The sequence below is a fragment of the Pseudopipra pipra genome, chromosome 1 (assembly GCF_036250125.1).
Source record: "Pseudopipra pipra isolate bDixPip1 chromosome 1, bDixPip1.hap1, whole genome shotgun sequence".
NCBI lineage: Eukaryota > Metazoa > Chordata > Aves > Passeriformes > Pipridae > Pseudopipra > Pseudopipra pipra.
Window position 1 is genome coordinate 125,941,039 of NC_087549.1, and position 12,913 is coordinate 125,953,951.

Consider the following 12,913-nt stretch of genomic DNA (forward strand, 5'->3'; position numbering starts at 1 on the left):
TAAAGAATTTCTTCCTAATATCCAACCTAAACCTCCCATGGCAGAGCTTAAGACCATGCCCTCTTGTCTTACTGATAGCTGCCTGGGAGAAGAGACCAACCCCCACCTGGCTAAAACCTCCTTTCAGGGAGTTGTAGAGAGTGATGAGGTCTCCCCTGAGCCTCCTTTTCTCCAGGCTAAACAACCCCAGCTCCCTCAGCCTCTCCTCACAGGACTTCTGCTCGAGTCCCTTCACCAGCCTTGATGCTTTTCTCTGGACCTGCTCCAGCACCTCAATATCCTTCCTGAACTGAGGGGCCCAGAACTGGACACAGTACTCCAGGTGTGGCCTCACCAGCGCTGAGTACAGGGGAAGAATCACTTCCCTGGTCCTGTTCCTGATGCAGGCCAGGATGCCATTGGCCTTCTTGGCCACCTGGGCACACTGCTGGCTCATGTTCAGCTTCCTGTCAATCCAAACTCCCAGGTCCCTTTCTGCCTGGCTGCTCTCCAGCCACTCTGTGCCCAGCCTGTAGCACTGCAGGGGGTTGTTGTGGCCAAAGTGGAGGACCCGGCACTTGGCCTTGTTGAACCTCATCCTGTTGGAATCAGCCCAACTCTCCAGTCTGTCCAGGGCCCTCTGCAGAGCCCTCCTCCATGCCTGTCTGGCATCTTTTTACCCTGGCAACTTTGTCCTAAAATTTAGAGGAATAAATAGTTTTTCCGCATCCTTAAAACCTGCCCAATTCTACGGAATGCTTTTCAGGGTAAATATGCTAAATTAATTTTGTCAGTAATGCTTTCTTTTATTCAAAAACTGAAACTAGATTGGTGGTCTATTGAGAAAACTATGCTAGTTTAGATTGCTCTGTACTTGATTAGTTCTTTGGCAGAATGGTAGAGCCAGGATATTGTCTGAATCCCCACCTTGCCTTAATTAATTTCTGCCACAAGAATGTTTGGAGAGATTCTGATGCCTTGCATAAGGAAAAAAAAAGGTTTTTTGCTAATGGGATAATTGCTTCCATTTGATGTCACTACTCATCCTGTAGGATCTAACAGCATTTTGCAAATTCACATATTAGCTCTTGGAACTGTTTGGTGCAGTGGTGCAAAGCTTCCACTCCCTGGGTGAAATCTGGCATCTCTGTGGCAGTGAAAAGGCACTTTGTCTTTAGATGTAATTTGGAAGATGTACATTAAGGGAACACTGCAGTTATTTGAGTTGAAAGTTAGACTGGTTTATGAGAATGTTGTTGTAAGTGTCAGTGGATTTGCCCTGGTAAGTGTCCTGTATCCACAAGAATCACCTGTTTGGCACAGGCTCAGAAAATGCAGAATACTGAGTGAGAATCCTGGTATCCAGCATATGGGAGACCACTGACCTAAATTGTCGTCTTCTGCTTGTTCTGAGATAGCAAAGAAGAAGACAAGGTAGTGATGCTAGAAGTTTTCCTCTCTTTGTTATTGACAGTTTATTGTATTGAAAGGAAAAGGACCAATCTTGCATAATTTCAAGAGGTGATTTTTCTGAAGTAAATAATCTTATCTGTTAAAAAAAAAATCTTATCTGTTAAAAAAAAAAGCATTTTAACTTGGCCTGAATTTGGCTCACCTCTGTTTCCAAGCTTGCTTAAATTCTCTCTTAATTTTAGAACTTGATATATTTAGAAATCTTTTTACTGGAAAAATGTGAACAGTTACTTCTTTACATGTTTTTAGAATAACCTAAATAGTCTGTATTTTTCTATACTAGGACAAGATGTTTCTTGTCTTTGTCTTGTCTATATAGTTCCTTTCCAAGTATTTTTCCAATTTACAAGATAATTTTGAAACTGTAAACAGTGAGTCCTGACACAGTACTTTGACTGCTGCTGTTGTCACGTAGAATATTATCATTTTCTTATTTCTTCACACTGTAAATAAAATACAACTTTTTAAAAAACTGAAATTTTATATGAGCTCTGAAATTCCATGTTCCGCTGCATACTCAAAATGACTTCTTTGTCACACAGATTCATCCTGAACCAATTTTGTTGGAAAAGACTTCTGAGATCATGGAGTCCAACCTTTGAACACCACCATGTCAATTAGACCATGGCACTGAGTGCCATGTCCAGTCTTTCCTTAAATGCCTTCAAGGACAGCTTAAATGCCTTCCACCACCTCCCTGGGCAGTCCATTCCAATGTCTAATCATCCTTTCTGTGAAGAAATTGCTCCTAATGTCCAAGCTGAGCCTCCCCTTACACAGTCCTTTTCTGATATCAGAAAAATCAACACTGTCTCACAGTTACTCAGTACCTACCCATTTTATGAAGTCAGTCTGACTAATACCTATGTCTTAGTTGCATCAAGTATTTCTTCTTCATACCAGTGCCATTGTTTATCCTCATCTAGCTTGTATTCTGATTTTTATTATGTTAGTTTGTGTGGACTTGGTGGGAGTAACATTAGGAAAAAGTTGTGTGCGCTTATATGTTGTCTCCAAGGCTTGCTTAACTGTGTTACAGAGTAAATTGCTGTATCTGTTCTCTTCGCTGTGAAGTACTGCTGCATCTGGATGTATGTCACAGCAGTTTTAATAATTAACTACAGTAAAAATAGTTTCAGAGATGAGCTGATCTGAACTCTCATTCATCTCAGTGTTTCCTCATTCACATTTGCTCCTTTTTGCTTCTTCTGCTATTTCTCATTTAGCTGTGGCGTATTGCTGTAGGCTGAGTGCTTGCTCCAAACCCATTGTTGGATTCAGCATTTTTTGGTTTCCATGGTAATGAGCATGGCAAAAAAAAAATCTTTATGAAATACAATAAAAATAGGCAAATTCAGGTTCAGCAAGAGCTTGAGTCTGCTTCTTTTTTAACTCAGTAAAATGTTCCTGATGATGAATGTTCGTGATGTATTCTGTCCCTTCAGCAGTGGAAACTTGATTTGCAAAGATCTGGAAAAATCATAAAGCTCTGCTTTTGTTAATCAGTTATGCATTTGAAGTGCAAGTGTTCTGATATTGTTATTGAATAGATTTCCATGGGAGAGTAAAACAGAGACTCTACTGACAGTGGAAAAAGTGCTAAAGATGAATCAGTCAATCGTTACCGAAGTATAAATGCCGGCTCTACACAGGCTTTAATGATACCTGTGCAAAGGAGCAAATCCGAAGATTTTCTATCAGTTAATGCATAAAGAATACTGATTTTGCATCCTTTTTATAAACTAAGGAATGATGAAAAGATATGAGACTGATAGTGCTGTAATGATTTTTTTTTTCATCCATGCTTGTTCTGTCGTATGGTTACTACAGAATCACAGAATCTGCTGAGTTGGAAGGGAACCACAAGGATCATCAACTCCAACCCTTATCCCTGCACAGGACCATCCCCAGGAGTCACACCATGTGCCTGAGAGTACTGTCCAAACATTTCTTGAACTCTCTGAGACTTGGTGCTGTGACCACTTCCCTGGGGAGCCAACCACCTTCCAGCACTCAACCATCCTCTGGGTGAAGAATCTTTCTAATATCCAACCTAAACCTCCCCTGACACAACTACAGGCCATTCCCTTGGGTTCTGTCACTGGTTTCCATATATCCATTCAAAATTTTTTGCAGTATAAAGATACAATAAAGTAGAGTTCAAAGTATTGGAAACAAATGAGCATATGGAGTATTAGTAAGTACCAGGGACACACAGGCTGTGTAGCTGCTCTTTTCTCTAACCCCTTGTTCCATGTTTACATCTCTAAGCGACAACAGTATACCTTGCATTTTAGGAAGAAGTTGTATTTTTCAAAATATTCTCAAACTAATTTTGGGGGAAGAGGAAGAAGAACTGGTGTAATGCTAAAATTCTGGATCTCTCTCCACCCATAGTATTTTATTCAAACAGCCACTCTTGGGAAACAAATAAACAAAAAGACACCCACAAAAAAGTCTCCCGAAAACACCTATTAGAATGTCTTTGAATATTGTACAGTACAAAAGCATTTTTAAGTAACATATTTTCTTTTGTGTCATTTAAAGAGCTAAACTAATATGTTTTCTTTCTTTTGTGAATATGTTTTGTGCCAGTATTTCCAGCTGTTTCCACAATTTCAAATCTGTGGTCTGAAACTTAAACTATGTCTATTGTTTCACAAAGCTGTGTGTGCATGTCAAGCTCAGTTAACTGTACACTGTCAAACTTTATGTTAAAAAGGCTTTCAGTCATAAAGAGACTTTAGAAATAGTAGGAGTTTTAAACAGATTTTTGTATTGTAAATTGACTCTAGATGTACACTAAAATACATACAGAAGACTTAGGATGAGAATGGTTGCACACCTGGGTCAGTAAGAATTTTCCTCACAGATTTTTGTAGAATCATAGAATATCCTGAGTCGAAAGTGAACCACAAGGGTCACTGAGTCCTACTCCTGGCCCTGCACAGGACAACCCCAAGAATCGCACCATATGCCCAAGAGTGTGTCCAAATGCTTCTGGAACTCTGTCAGGCTTAGTGCTGTGACCACTTCCCTGAGGAGCCTGTTCCTTCCCTCTGGGTGAAAAACCTTTTCCTAATATCCAACTTAAACCTCCCCTGACGCAGCTTCATGCCATTTCCTTGAGTCTTGTCAGCGGTCACCAAAGAGATCAGTGCCTGCGCCTCTGCTTCCCCTCATGAGGAAGTTGTAGACTGCAATGAGGTTTCCCCTCAGGCTTCTTTTCTCCAGTTTAAACAAGACAAGTGACCTCAGGTCCTCATATGGCCTCCCTCTAGGCTCTTCACTATCTTTGTAGCCCTCCTTTCAGCACTTTGTGTCTTTCTTACATTGTGGTGCTCAAAACTGCACACAGCACTCAGGGTGAGGCCACACCAATGCTGAGCAGAGAGGGACAGTCACCTCCCTTGACTGGCTGATGATGCTATGCCTGGATGCACAACTTATTTTTATAGGTGCTCCCTAATAATGCATAATTTGTTAACTGAATTTCTTAGAGCAACATAGAAGATTTTGAATTGTGCACTTTAAATATGGATTTAAAATTTCACTTGTGAAGCTGTTTAGCGTATGTATAGTATATAAATTAAACTAGTCTTGTGCTGGTACTTCATTTCATTGTTCTCTTCTGACATCAGCGTATCAGACTTGCAGAACAGTACACTGTGACAATGTGTTTAGGTTGAAACAATTACAGATAATAAGAGTGGTAAATGTCATGATATACAAGTGTTAGTGAAATATGGTTTTAATTATTACTTTGCTTTGTGTCGTATTTCATCCCTTGAAGCCAGCAATACCCTCAAGATGCTTTAGCCCATTTATGGAATTTCTCCACTCCCAACTAATTAACTGTAATTAATACCTTGCCAAAAAGTTGGAATTGCTTAGTTTTGTCCTAGTTGCATTCATTACTGATATATTAAAAAGATGTAACTTAATTTTATTGAAAAGTAAATTCCTTCAAGCTAATTTTTTCTGAGTTTTTTTTTCCATTCTGAAGCAAAGTAAAAATATATATTTTTTTTTTAATCTGTATGTTATTCACATTAATAGAAAATAGTTTCTCTTGTACCAGAAAATTTTCCTTAAAAATAAAACCAAAAAAAGGAGCAATTTTGGTAATAAATATTTGGAATTGAGAATTACTAGACCATTTCTGGGTTTGTTGGCACTTTATCTCTGGACCTCTTTACTTGAGGGATTACTGCATTTTATATATTTTGGAGCTAGAGTTCCCTATTCCTTTATATTTTCTGTTGAACTTTTTTGTATCTTGTTTATTTAAAGACTATAGGTAATTTCTGCATAATTTAAAAATATTCCAAAGTGTCTTTATGAAACCCCTTTCTAAGTTATTCTGTCATCTTGTGTCTCTTGTTTTGTAACTCAAAGTGCTTAAAGACTACTGTAGAGAACTATAACATTTAAATTGCTTTTCTAAGTGGGCTGACAAACTAAAATGACAAAAATTACTAATTTAAATAATGTAAAAGTGACAACTATGATTTTTGTAAGATATCTGTGTGTGTTAGTAATACAATACAGACGTGTCATGCCAATGAATTCCTTGAATATCACTGATGCGCTATAAAACAAGAATAGAAACTAAAAATGTATCCTTCATCTGTTTTATTAAACTTCTTGAGGAAATTAATAAAGAAGTCAAGTTGTATTGAAGCACTCTCATTTGGTTCTTCTTTAACTCAGATTTTTACATTCTTGACAATTTTGATTTCTTGAATCCTGGAGGAGACTGGAAATTACTGGTATCTTCGAAACATGAATTTGCAGACACATGGTTAAATTTGATACAGTGGAAGGGTTATTTCAGCTTTTGTAAAGGAAAGCTTATGTATTGCAGAGCTAGTTGTCATTCTGTAAGGAGTTAACTGACATCTTGTTTGAGGTTGCTGAAGCTGATAACAACCTACTTGCATAACAAGATGTTCCACAGAAGCTTTTACTAAAGACTCTTTAAGGAAACTTAAAAGATTTGGGATAAGAGTAAGTATTTACCAGAGTAGATTGTTAGAAGATAAACAAAGTAAAGTGCATGACCAGTTCTCTTAGCAGTAAACCACTAGTGGAGTTTCATGATGGCCTTTGTTGAGATTTGCGCTGTTATTTTGTTCATAAATAATTTGGAACAGGAAGTGGAGTTACCCATTTTTTTTCTGTGTAGTAGAGATGAGGGCTGACTAAGAAGGTTTTTAGAAGAATGTTATAATAAAATTCATAGGTAAGTGCAGATAAATGATCAACCGTTTTGCCCTCCTTTACAAAGTTTTGTAAAACTTCCACACACAACATGACTTATTTGTGGGAAGATGTGAGAAGAGATGTGGTGGAGTATTTTGAAGGGCTAAGAAGGTGGTTTTGCACTCCCTTTTCAGTGAGAACAACAGAGCATGTGATGAAAAGAGTGATGAATCAGATGTGCCCTGATGCAGCTGCTAAAAAATACTGCTATTCAAAAAATAATTGGGTGAATTCAGGGTTCCTGTAATTCACTGAATACTGTTAAGGCAGTCACTTCTGGTTCAGTGTGTCCCTCAGGGAGTTTTTATTTTAGGGATTTCCGAAGCCAGAATAATAGCTTTATATGAGGCCAAGGGAGTATTCTGGGAAAGTAAGAAGATATGATTGCCTTGTTCTTACTGTTGGCTATTCACTCTTTAATAGAGACTGGATACTGTTCCTGCTTTTCTACCTATGTTTTGGCTCAGGAGATTCTGCTCCCTACTCAGTTTTTTCATTAATAGGATTCTTATAATCACTACTTATAGGAAGCTGAACTGCTTGGGAAGGGTGTGTTGAGAGAATAATGTCTTTTCTAGGTGAATGAAAAGTGGACAAACTTTTTTTTGTCTGGTGTTTTTGGGGGTTTTTTTGGGTTTTTTTCCTGCAAGGCTTGTGAGGCACCATGAGACTGCTATTTTTGTACAGGTAACTGGAGAAAAAGATAGAGGGAATCACATAAGGAATACAGAGGTTCATAGTTACTACCATCCTTTTTTGATGATGCAGCAACCAACACAGACACGGAATTTGAAGAGTCATGAGTTTATTAACTTGTTTCCATACTCTAAAGGTTTGTCACTGGAAGGTCAATGATGTCTTTTGGTGAAGCCTCTCTCAACTCCATCAAAAATTTTTTTTATACATGTAACTTCTCATTCATTTAGTTAACAATGTAAAGGTTTAGCAAGATACTTGCAGCACCTAATTGAATTCATCTGTGCTTATAAAATGTTTATTTACTTATGTAACACTGCTGGATACCTACAATTTGGCATAAGCTTCTTGGAGCAGTTTTTGATTTCTCGTCCGTTCTGAACCTACCTAACTAATACAGTTGTATTATTCTGGCTAGGACTATTGAGATGTAAGGTTTAATTAATGAAAGCAAATCTGTTGCTGCTTAGAAGTATGATTTCTTTAAGGCTAATTAAGGATGTATTTTCTTTTTTAATTACTACAGTGTACTGACTATGACCTGGATTATGGAACTGAATGTTTGCATCTGGCTCTGAAATACTGTAAAACAAATGCCAAACTTGTTGAAGGAACAGCTGACCTCTGGAAGGTAAAGGCAATAATATCTAGTTTTTATATATCATTTAAAATTAATAAAATTTGCATATTATCATAAAAATTCAGATGTGTTTTCAATTGTAAGTTAGGCTTTTCTCTTTCAAATTTTATAATTGGTTTTGTATCATCATGACCCCTTTTTAGAACTTGTTTTTATAGACAGACTTGGGCAGATGTTACTAGAGATAATCAATGAAGACAGTATTTTTCTCTAAGTAGGAAAACCAACTAGGTACTTGAATAACCTGACAATCTGTAAAACTATAAATCCAGAATCTCTAAAACTAAGGACATTCTTTTATGGTATGAGCTTTCTCCTGCTATTTCTATAACTTTTGCCTATCTTTCTCAACTTTTCCTATGAGGATATCACACTTTCTCTGATGCCAAATACCTGGCTGTCACCAATTTGATTTTTAGAGCACTTCATTACATTCAGTAACAGTGTAATATTTAAGATCTCTTGAAAAAATCTTCTAAAAATTTTTAAACATCATTCACCTTGTCTGGTAATCTGTAGGTTCCTGATGACTAACAAAGGAGGTGTCTGTAAAGGTGCCAAAGTATACATCCCTGCTGCTTGAAAGTATTGCATTTCATTGTTTTGAATGGTGGGACATTATTCTTTCTCAGTAGCTGTTGTGTCATGCAATTTTTAAGAGTTTATTTTATTTTATTCATTAGCACATTGAAGGATCTGGAGGCAGCTCAAATCACTCCATCTATCTTTGGCGGTAAATTTCCTCCAAAGGGACATGATTTCTAATAGTATGACCATAAATCTTACAAAGAAAGGTAATTTCCTGAGTCTGCAATGCAAATTTCCTGTGCAATTTAACAGCAAAATTTACTTGTGCATTGGTTGCATACATAAACTTCTTTCCATGTCTTGCTGGGACATAGTCTTTCTGAAACAGTATATGGTCTCTTTTCCTATTTATTCTTCTGAGGGACAGATTATGTCATGCATATTTACATGACATAATTTTTTGGGGTGATTTCATTGTTCTCATTGTAAGGCATGGTACTTACATGAAGGATAACAAGATACACCAGTAATGTTCACTTAGTTCTTTATAATGTTCATTTAGTTCTCTGTGGTCCTTCCCCACCCTTCCTCTTCTGTTCTTTGGGCCGAACAAGCCAAGTTCTCTCACACCATCTTAGCACTCCTCTGCTGGGCTTCCTCTCGTTCTTCTTTGTGTTTGATGTTTCTCTCCCCTATCCAGTTGAAGAGGGGAGTGACTGAGTGGCTTTGATGGACACCTGGCATCCAACCAAGGTCACTCACCAAAGAGTCTCAGTGCTGATAGTATCGTTCAGAGTGCGACAGTAGCAAGGGCACCCATTTCTGTGCAGATCCTGTGCTGCAGGTGGTGCGTGCAGAGCAGTGAATATGCCATATACGATATGCACAAAGATGCTGGTGCTGCGTCATTAAAGTTACCTGTACCTTTTAATACCCTATTCCATCTCTCATTTTGTAGCTAAAAGTCATTGGTGTCTTCTGCTGCTTGTGGAGACATTAAAAGTCAAAGGCACAAAAATGAGATCTGTGAAATATTAGATTGTTTCTGCAGAAAATACTTTTATCAGATTAGAGACTATGGAGGAAGATAGCTTCTTCTTTTTGAATAGCACCCAGGTGTTGGTCACTCTGTACCAAGGTGTTTGGCAGGTGACTTGAAGCAGTACCATTAAGGAAGAGAACAGTTGTGCTCAGTCTGTGCAGTTTGACAAAGTGCACAAGACTGCCACTTTTCTCAAATGGTCCTTGCCTACAAAATGGTTAGGAACTGTTGCTCTTTGTTACTAATCACATTTCAGAAACACAACTGTCTTCCCTTAGCTGTGTAATAATGTAATTTGTAATATATGTTTGGTTTTTTCTGTTAGGTTTTTCAATGCTATGATAAATGATATTTCATATGCCAAGAACTGATGTGCTCCCAATGGCCTCAGTCTTATTTTTTCAAAATGAGGCAAAAGGATATTCCATCCGGATAAATAAGAACCAAAATACCTAAGAATTGTTCAGTTGAGGTTTCAGAGGATGTGTAATTGAAAATCTGTTGTCAATTAATAGATGGAGGAGAGTTTCTAAAGTTCAAGTATTACAAACCAGTTTCATCCTATAAGGATCTTGAATCTTTAAAGATCAGATATTTATAAGAATTCAGTTTATTTATTAGGTGTACAACCTACGTAACATTAAATGACTCAAACCTGTGGGAAAAACCTGTGTATGCTTATATATTGTCTTCTTGAATTAGTACTGATTATTGTACCTGAGGAGTGTCTACTTGTACATTAGGAAAAGCAACATTTCAAAGTCATTGTTGGAGCTAAAGCAAGACATAGTGTGTTTACTTTCTGGGAACAAATTGCAAAATTAAAATAATTCTTTGTAGTGACAACAACCAAGCAGGAACATTCAAATTGCTTCAGCATTATAAATATTTATATATTCTATTTTAAACGTAGTTATTATATAGCTATTTATAAGATATTTGGATCAGGATGGCAAAAAAGGTAAACAGAATGAGAATATCAACACCACATTTTCAGTTTCTCTGTGCTTGCCATCTTTGAAGCAAAATTACCTTAAATATTCTGGGGCAATACACTCTTTAAGTATGAAATCAAAAGAATGTATTTGTTGGACTCTAATATATAGGTGTGTATAACACAGATGAAAAAATCAATGTAAGAAGATTTTTAAAACATTTATATGAATTTATAGACAGTGCTGACAGAGTGAAAAATCCTCACCATTTCTAAAAAACATGATTATTTTATAATCCTACAGAAATATTCCATACGAAGGAGATCTGTATGATATCTTAGTATAAGAGAGGGGAAAAACTTCATTAAGGTAAAATGCAATACATTTTGTGTATGTGTGATCATAACTTTATTGTATTTGTTCAGTAAAGAGTTATATTTTTGCATTTACTGTGCAGTTTTGTAAATCTGAAGTGTTCATCAAGCTAAATTAGTATGAAGAAGACTCTTAAATATTGAATAGGAATAACTTTGGGGAACTTTTAAAAGAACATCTTCCTAGGTAGCGAAAACTTGCAGTCTGACTATTGAGAGAGAAGGGTACATGGGAAAACAAAACAAAACAAAAAACCCTGTCTCATGATTTTGTGGCTTTATTAAATAGATAAAATAGATTGTTTCTTATACAGAAAAGTAGAGGTATGTTTAATAAGTAAGACTATTCTGCCTTTGCTAAATAAGCAGGTCATGTTTTCATGTTCTGTGACAGTGAGGTATTTGTGTTGAGTTCTAATATTTGGTCTAGTGATATTCTGGATTGCAGTAACAACATTCTGAAAATCTTGGAACATTGGATGTTCAAGAGGAAAAAAACGAAAAATAGTATTGTCACATGAGGAGTGAGAGTCCAAGTTAGAAGCCTGTGAGTTTGATATTGACCAACAAAACAAAAAGGGTGTTCTTCTACAGGCAAAACTTGATTAATAAAGAGTTAAGGGACTAATGTAATTAATGTCAACCAACATGGAATTTACTTATTTTGTGAAATTGACTTCAAGACTTTATTACAAGATTACAATTTTACTGATAACATGGTAATGCTGATACAACACACACTTTGCAGAAGTTTGACTTCTTACTGCATTGTATCTTAATTAATAATAGGATGACTAAAATTTTACTAGTTCTCATTAAATAGATGAAACATTAGATAATTGATACATTTCAAAAGGTAATTCTCACCATGTACAGTTCTGCAGAAACTGTTATTGTGTCTAAAGTATTTAACATCCGTCTGATAAACTTTTCAGACAAAGATTTAAAGATTTGTAAATAAAAATATAATTGATCAGAAATAACCTATTGATAAGGATTGTTTAGCAAACAGTTTAAACAAAAGGTATGCTTTTCATTGCAGCCAAATATATAAGAGTGTTTTTAGAAACAAACCAAGTATAGATCATATTTAGAGAATAGTTCTTGGAGGGCCGTGACTTTGAAAGGAGTGTAGGAATCACAGAAGATAGCAAGTTTCCACTGTGTGTGGGCAAAATACCTTATATCAGCCATGATATAGAAACAAGAATATGAAATTAGAGATGTTCTAATATTACAAGTACATCTAGAATACTGTAGTAAAATCCAGACTCAAGCTCTGAGCAACTGTTGATAAATAAGGAACCTTCAGAGATGAGCATGAAAAAATGATTGAATTTTATAAGCATGTAGAGATTCAGATTTGTAATGTGATAGAAGAAAAGCAAAAATGGAGGAGGTAGAAATCTGTCTTCTACAAAGAGAAATCCTATGCATCATTTTTCTTGTTCCCCCCCCCATGATGTTTTGCACCTCACCTGCGAAGAGTGGATAATGCTGTCTTACTTACTTTGTGGTATAGAGTGTCAATTAAAGTATTCTTCCTCATTGATTTGGCTAAATCTGAATTGCTTCCAGCTGGGGTGAACCTAGAATGCAAATCCACGTTAGTGAAACTAGAGGTAAAGCAGTACAGCTGCCCAGGACAATTAACTGTTGTGTTGACTAATCTCCTAAATTGTTTGAAGCACATTCATACTAAAATAATCAGTGGTTTGAGTTAAACCAAAGGGTTTATATGCCATGGTTGTCTGCCTTTTTTAATAAGTATCAGCTAAATTGCAAGAACATGTCTTAATTAACACAGGGAAATCCAGAGGCATTGTGAATATCCATAAGTTAAGAGAAACTTTGGTTTGATTTAGCATCTTAGTCATTATTGAAAGGGGTCTAGAGAATCTATCCTTCTCTGACTGGTAAATGGTGGTCACCTGTGCTGTCTGGTAGGATTTTTCTGTTAACTTTACTGTTTTCATGAAGC

At 36.5% G+C, this 12,913-nt stretch overlaps 1 protein-coding gene across 7 annotated transcripts in view; it reads left to right on the plus strand.

Moving 5' to 3' along the window:
• Positions 1-12,913, plus strand: part of CRPPA (CDP-L-ribitol pyrophosphorylase A) — a 112,252-nt gene that overhangs the window by 32,484 nt on the left and 66,855 nt on the right. For all 7 annotated transcript variants that reach the window (XR_010435266.1, XR_010435263.1, XR_010435265.1 and 4 more), the window contains exon 4: positions 7,940-8,044. Coding sequence is in view for 2 of the 7 variants with exons in the window: in XM_064675923.1 (XP_064531993.1) it covers positions 7,940-8,044 (105 nt within the window). In the remaining 5 variants the exon portion in view is untranslated. The remainder of the gene's footprint in view (positions 1-7,939; positions 8,045-12,913) is intronic.